The 7,697-nt window shown below is 36.8% G+C and overlaps 3 protein-coding genes and 1 non-coding gene across 4 annotated transcripts; 3 read left to right on the forward strand and 1 right to left on the reverse strand.

Annotated features, from left to right (window-relative positions):
- Positions 1-410: 410 nt before the first annotated feature.
- LOC139095443 (maltase A1-like) lies at positions 411-2,114 on the forward strand. The gene has a single exon (XM_070646794.1). It carries the CDS (start codon positions 411-413, stop codon positions 2,112-2,114), a length of 1,704 nt encoding a protein of 567 aa, XP_070502895.1.
- A 1,099-nt stretch (positions 2,115-3,213) lies between these two features.
- Positions 3,214-5,132, forward strand: LOC139095444 (maltase A1-like). Its single transcript, XM_070646795.1, has 2 exons — positions 3,214-4,908; positions 5,109-5,132. The coding sequence occupies exons 1-2, from the start codon at positions 3,214-3,216 to the stop codon at positions 5,130-5,132; spliced, it is 1,719 nt and encodes a 572-aa protein (XP_070502896.1).
- A 248-nt stretch (positions 5,133-5,380) lies between these two features.
- LOC139095445 (maltase A1-like) lies at positions 5,381-7,207 on the forward strand. Its single transcript, XM_070646796.1, has one exon. It carries the CDS (start codon positions 5,381-5,383, stop codon positions 7,205-7,207), a length of 1,827 nt encoding a protein of 608 aa, XP_070502897.1.
- Positions 7,208-7,282: 75 nt separating this feature from the next.
- On the reverse strand, positions 7,283-7,483 carry LOC139095565 (U2 spliceosomal RNA). Its single transcript, XR_011544880.1, has one exon. It is a non-coding gene; the product is annotated as a U2 spliceosomal RNA (small nuclear RNA).
- Between the last annotated feature and the right edge of the window lie 214 nt (positions 7,484-7,697).

The raw sequence follows: 7,697 nt of genomic DNA on the forward strand, positions 1-7,697 counted from the left end.
AGAGGGGGTTAAACAGTTGAGCGGATGTTATCAAGCCAGGAGCGTAGCTAGAAATGCTCATGACAAAGGGGCTAAGCTTCAGTGAATCTAGAATCTCAAACCAAATAGCAAAGAGCCAAGAATCTGTGGACCTAGAAGTCATGCTCCTGCTTGTTGGTTTTCTCCAAAAAATCCTCGAAACCTGGTCCAGACTGGTTTTTTGACTCTCAACAACCCCATAATAGTCCTCTACATTCTTTCCTAGAACCATCCAACACAGAGACATCCTCCTTAAACTCCCAATCCTCACTAACCCATCATTCCCGTACAATCCCTTCACAAGTAGGTAAATAACAAATATTGACAAATGAAATTGATGTTTATATCCAGTAAGCAAAGTAAAGTGAGTATATAAAGCTCTTTAGAAATAAATGCCTTACTTTAGTACATTAAACATAACTGCAATGCATCAGTTCATTAAAATTTTATTAGCTGTAAGTGCTTTCTGCTGTGCTGCAAATTCATACGAATGGTATGAATCTGGAAATTTCTATCAGATATATCCGCGTTCCTTTATGGATAGCGACAATGATGGAATTGGAGATTTGCAAGGAATCAAGTCTAAATTGCAATATTTGAAGGATCTAGGAATAGACGGCGTATGGCTATCGCCAATTTATAAGTCACCAAATGCAGATTTCGGATATGACATTTCTGACTTTCGGGATATACATTCCTTGTTTGGTACACTAGCTGATTTTGATCAATTAGTGGCTGAGTGTAATAGAATTGGATTGAAGTTGATTCTTGACTTTGTACCTAATCACAGCTCAGATGAGCATGAATGGTTCCAGAAGAGTGAGCGCAATGTTTCGGGATATGAGGATTACTACATTTGGAGGACCCCACAGATAGATCCAATATCCAATATTCCAGTTCCAATCAACAACTGGTTGTCAACATTTAGATACTCAGCATGGAAATGGTCAGACATTAGACAACAGATGTATTATCATAATTTCGTGTATCAGCAGCCAGACTTAAATTACAGAAATCCAAAAGTTGTAGAAGAAATGAAGAATGTCATCAGGTATTGGATGGGCAAGGGCGTTGATGGCTTCCGTGTCGATGCTATTCCAGTCCTTTTCGAGAAAATTAATGATGATGGAACCTTCCCAGATGAGCCACGATCTTATGATCCAAATTGTGACCGGTATGATGTCTGTTCATTAGTTAATATTTATACACATGATCAGCCAGAGACATATGATATGGTGTACCAGTGGAGAAAGGTCGTGGATGAATTTACAGCTGAAAATAAAGTTGGAAGTAAAGTTATTATGTTGGAGTCATATGCAGAGGTTGCCCTCAACATGCTGTACTATGGAAATGCTTCAACACCTGGTGCACACTTCCCATTCAACTTTGAGCTCATTAAAAACACAAACATCAACAGTACAGCTGCTGATTTCAAAAAAGCTGTTGATTTGTGGCTCGACAACATGCCGGCTGGACATATCCCAAACTGGGTCCTTGGAAATCATGATCAACATCGAGTTGCATCACGGTTAGGTGTAGAACGCGGTGACTTGCTGAATATTCTCATTCAGACTCTCCCAGGTGCTGCAATAACATACCAAGGTGAAGAACTTGTCATGACAAATGTTCATCTTTCTTGGGAAGAGACTGTAGATCCAGCGGCATGCAATACAAATGATCCAATTAATTACGAAAAAGCATCACGAGATCCGGCAAGAACTCCATTTCCATGGGACGACAGTAAAAATGCAGGCTTTTCAAAAGCAGACAGCACTTGGCTTCCTGTGGGTGATGACTATAAGACAGTCAATGTTAAAGCACAAGAAGCAGCAGCAAACAGTCATTTGAAAATATTCAAGAAGCTCACATCAATCAGAAAGGAGTCAATGTTCAGATTTGGCAACTACACGGGTATACTGTCGAATAATAATAATGTCTACTCATACAAACGACAGCATGAGAATGAATTTGCTGTTGTGGTTTTGAATTTCGGAAAGAGTCAAGAGGTTGTGGATGTGTCTTCACTATTTACATCGATTCCATCAAAATTGAAAGTTTATACTTCATCACTTGAGTCTGGAATTGCAGATGGGTAAGTTTTTTGTTCATCACTTCCTACCCATGGATCAATAGTGCTCCTGCTATTCATTATACTAGCTTGGAGCATGTAAAATTGATAAAATATTATTCATTTCAATTCCAGTGAAATTGTGGATGCCTCAAAAGTCACAGTAAAAGGAAACATTGGACTTGTGTTGCTCAACTCATCGACAATGGCCAAAGTCAACCTTATTTTGTTAATATTCTCATTTTTCTTCTTAGTTTTGAGAAGAAATTTGTAGAATTTTTGTCTAATTTTTAAAACTTAGTTGAAACTAAACTGCAATCATGCTTGTGGCTGTATAAATTGTGACATCATATAAATTTTAAAATAATGAATAAAATCTCATTTTCACACAAGAAATACGATGAATTTTTTAATTTTTTAAAGCTATCAAACCTTATATCACCTAAAGATGTAAATTTCATCCTATTTGAAATGGACTTCCTTAAATTTCAAAAAGGAGAGTCGATTATATAATTTAAAATTTTCCATATCAACTAAAGTTTCCCGTCTATAGTCTTTGTATCAATAATTTCTCGAGATCGAGACAAGGAAATACATCGGTAACCCATTAAAGCTACTGATCACGTGCAATGATGCAATAGATCAAACAAATATTGATTCATTGGTATGCAATATAGTTCCGCCAATCATGTAGACATAATCTTATCAAAGGCTACTGATATATCGTTGAGAATTTGAGTGCCCATACAAATTGCAATTAAAAGTAAATACAGTAAGTGCATGCATAGGTTTATCATTAACCATAACTTACTTTTGAAAGGATTTGAAGGAGGTTTGGTAGCCAAGAGAATTCGTAGAGGAACAATTGTCAACAATAGAAGACAGGGGCGTGGCCAGGATAAGGAAGAGTCAATTTGGGTTCTCGAATTATTGGAACTAGTTACGGCAAAGTAGAAGACGCTTCAAAAAAGCTCCATTTTTCAATTAGACGTCACTCCAGCACAACCCCTAACAAGTAGGTAAATAACAAATATTGACAAATAAAACTCATGTTTTTATCCAGTACGTGAGTATATAAAGCTCTTTAAGGAATGCCTTGCTTTAGTTAATACATTAAATAAGCTGCAATGCATCAGTTCATTAAAATTTTTTTACTTCTAAGTGCTTTCTGGTGCGCTGCACATTCATACGAATGGTATGAGTCTGGAAATTTCTATCAGATCTATCCACGTTCATTTATGGACAGCGACAATGATGGAATTGGGGATTTGCAAGGAATCAAATCTAAATTACAATATTTAAAGGACATAGGCATGGACGGTGTCTGGTTATCGCCAATATATAAATCACCAAATGCAGATTTTGGATATGACATTTCTGACTTCCGTGATATACATTCATTGTTCGGCACATTAGCCGATTTCGACCAATTAGTTACTGAATGTAACCGATTAGACTTGAAGCTAATTTTGGATTTCGTACCAAATCACAGCTCCAATGAACATGAATGGTTCCAAAAAAGTGAACGCAATGAATCTGGATATGAGGATTATTACATATGGAGAACACCACAAATAGATGAAGTATCCAACATTCCAGTTCCAATAAATAACTGGATCTCAATATTTAGATATCCAGCATGGAAATGGTCTGAGATTAGACAGCAAATGTACTATCACATATTTCTTTATCAACAGCCAGACTTAAATTACAGAAATCCAAAAGTGGTACAAGAAATGAAGGATGTCCTCAAGTTTTGGATGAGCAAAGGTGTCAGTGGCTTCCGTGTTGATGCGATTCCGCATCTTTTTGAGAAAATGAATGATGATGGAACCTTCCCAGACGAGCCACGATCCTATGATCCAAATTGTGACATGAATGATCATTGCTCATTGAATAATATTTATACACATGACCAGCCAGAGACTTATGACATGGTATACCAATGGAGAAAGGTACTAGATGAATTTGCAGCTGAAAACAAGGTTGGAAGTAAAGTTCTCATGTTGGAATCTGGTGCTAGGATTGATCTCAACATGATATACTATGGAAATGCTACAATACCTGGCGCACACTTCCCATTCAACTTCGAACTCATTAAAAACACAAATATCAATAGTACAGCTGCTGATTACAAAAGTGCTGTTGATCTGTGGCTAGACAACATGCCAGCTGGACACATAGCTAATTGGGTATTAGGAAATCATGATCAGCACAGAATAGCATCAAGGTTAGGTGTTGAACGCGGTGACTTGTTAAACATTTTGCTTCAAACTCTTCCTGGTGTTGCTATAACATATCAAGGTGAAGAACTTGTCATGACAAATGTTCATCTTTCTTGGGAAGAGACTGTAGATCCAGCGGCATGCAACACAAACGATCCAATTAATTATGAAAAAGCATCACGAGATCCGGCACGAACTCCATTCCCTTGGGACGACAGCAAGAATGCAGGATTTTCCAATGCTGACAGTACTTGGCTACCAGTTGGTGATGACTACAAGACAGTCAATGTTAAAGCACAAGAAGCAGCTGCAAACAGTCATTTGAAGATCTTCAAGAAACTTACAACAATTAGAAAGGAATCAATGTTCAGATTGGGTAATTACACGGGTATACTGTCGAATAATAATAATGTCTACTCATACAAGCGACAGCATGAGAATGAGTTTGCTGTTGTTGTTTTGAATTTTGGAAAGAGTCAGGAGGTTGTGGATGTGTCTTCACTATTTACATCGATTCCATCAAAATTGAAAGTTTATACTTCATCGCTTGAATCTGGAATTGCAGATGGTGAAATTTTGGATGCCTCAAAAGTTACAGTAAAAGGAAACATTGGACTTGTGCTGCTCAACTCGTCGACGATGGCCAAAGTCAATCTTATTTTGCTAATATTCTCAATTTCTTTCTTATTTTTGAAAAGAAATTTGTAGAGTCTTCAAACTTTTCATTAAGTTCTGTTAATTTTATAAAATAAAAAATTCATAAACTTTAAAAATTTCCATTTATTTCTTATCCAAAGGCATCAGACATGTCAGACTTGTAAAGTTAACTCAGCTAGGATTCATTCTAGTTCCATAATTTAGAATTTTTTTGCAGCATTCAATTTAAGTTCCTCAAATCATGTGAAAATAATCTCTCACTCTTATCAAAGTCTTCTAATTTATATCAAGGCAGGTTGCAAGGAATTAAGTGTACCTAACAAGTAGGTAAATAACAAATATTGACAAATGAAATTGATGTTTTTATCCAGTAAGCAAAGTAAAGTGAGTATATAAAGCTCTTTAGAAATAAATGCCTTACTTTAGTACATTATACATAACTGCAATGCATCAGTTCATTAAAATTTTATTAGCTGTAAGTGCTTTCTGCTGTGCTGCACATTCATACGAATGGTATGAATCTGGAAATTTCTATCAGATCTATCCGCGTTCTTTTATGGATAGCGACAATGACGGCATTGGAGATTTGCAAGGAATCAAGTCAAAATTACAATATTTGAAGGATCTAGGGATAGACGGCGTATGGCTATCGCCAATTTATAAATCACCTGATGCTGATTTTGGCTATGACATCTCTGATTTCCGTGACATACATTCATTATTTGGCAATCTAGGTGACTTTGATCAGTTGATTGCTGAATGTAATAGAATAGGTTTGAAGTTGATTCTTGACTTTGTGCCGAATCACAGCTCAGATGAACATGAATGGTTCCAGAAGAGTGAACGCAATATTTCGGGCTATGAGGACTACTACATATGGAGAACCCCACAAATTGATGAAGTATCCAATATTCCAGTTCCAATCAACAACTGGATGTCAAGATTCCGATACTCAGCATGGAAATGGTCAGAGATTAGACAGCAAATGTATTATCACATGTTTGTTTATCAGCAACCAGACTTGAATTATAGAAATCCTAAAGTTGTACAAGAAATGAAGGATGTCCTCAAGTTTTGGATGGACAAAGGTGTTGATGGCTTCCGTGTCGATGCAATCAGAACACTTTTCGAGAAAATGAACCCAGATGGAAGTTTTCCAGGTGAGCCACGATCTTATGATCCAAACTGCGATCAGTATGATCACTGCTCATTGATAAATATTTGTACACGTGACCAGCCAGAGACATATGATATGGTATATCAATGGAGGAATCTGATGGATGATTTTGCAACTAAAAACAAGGTTGGAAGTAAGGTTCTAATGTTGGAATCATATGCTGATGTTGACTTGAACATGATTTACTATGGAAACGCAACAACACCTGGTGCACACTTCCCATTCAACTTTGAACTCATTAAAAACACAAACATCAACAGCACAGCAGAAGATTTCAAAAGTGCTGTTGATTTATGGCTAGACAACATGCCAGCTGGACACATAGCTAATTGGGTCCTAGGAAATCACGATCAGCACAGAATTGCTTCAAGGTTAGGAGTCGAACGTGGAGACTTGCTTAATATTCTTATTCAAACTCTTCCTGGAGCAGCCATAACATATCAAGGTGAAGAGCTTGTCATGACAAATGTTCATCTTTCTTGGAATGATACTGTAGATCCTAAAGCATGCAACACAAATGATCCAGTAAATTATGAGAAATTATCACGAGATCCTGCACGAACTCCATTCCCATGGGATGACAGCAAAAATGCAGGATTTTCTAAGGCTGACAGCACTTGGCTTCCGGTTGGTGATGACTACAAGACAGTCAATGTTAAAGCACAAGAAGCAGCTGCAAACAGTCATTTGAAGATTTTCAAGAAGCTCACAACAATCAGAAAGGAGTCAATGTTCAGATTTGGGAACTACACGGGTATCCTGTCTAATAACGACAATGTCTACTCATACAAGCGACAGCATGAGAATGAATTTGCTGTTGTTGTTTTGAATTTTGGAAAGAGTCAGGAGGTTGTGGATGTGTCTTCACTATTTACATCAATTCCATCAAAATTGAAAGTTTATACTTCATCACTTGAGTCTGCAATTGCAGATGGTGAAATTGTGGACGCATCAAAAGTTACAGTGAAAGGAAACATTGGACTTGTGTTGCTCAACTCATCGACGATGGCCAAAGTCAATCTTATTTTGTTAATATTCTCAATTTCCTTCTTAATTCTGTGAAGAAATTTGAAGAATTTTTGAGTATTTTATTGAATTTTGTTGAAATTTTTGGAATAAAAATTCATAAATTGTCAAAAATTTTGATTCATTCTCGATCAACCCCATATTGCTCTTCTAGGCTAACCCGGACAGAATAGAAACAGGCTTCATGATTTCCATCAATTCCTCAAAAATCAGTATAACATTCGACCCCTTGCTATGCAGGAGTCATCAGATGTTAAACTGATAAGAACAGCTACAACACTTTGATCTTAGCCATTACAGCCGAGAAGCGATCATTCCTGATCAACAGACATAAAAAAGTTTTTAAAAATCCGCTAAAACCCAACCGCAAAGACGCAAAGAGAGAGAGGAAATGATGCTTACGGCTGTATTGATTGTGACATCACATAAATTCAAAAAAGAATTTTCTTCTCATTTTCTCACAATTTTCTCGCGATCACTGAACATGAAAATGTTCCTCAAAAAAAAAGGCAGTGATTCTTTTGCA

Source organism: Chironomus tepperi, unplaced genomic scaffold (genome assembly GCF_022539635.2).
Source record: "Chironomus tepperi strain 1889 unplaced genomic scaffold, CSIRO-AGI_Ctep_v1 contig_364, whole genome shotgun sequence".
In the NCBI taxonomy this organism is placed as follows: Eukaryota; Metazoa; Arthropoda; class Insecta; order Diptera; family Chironomidae; genus Chironomus; species Chironomus tepperi.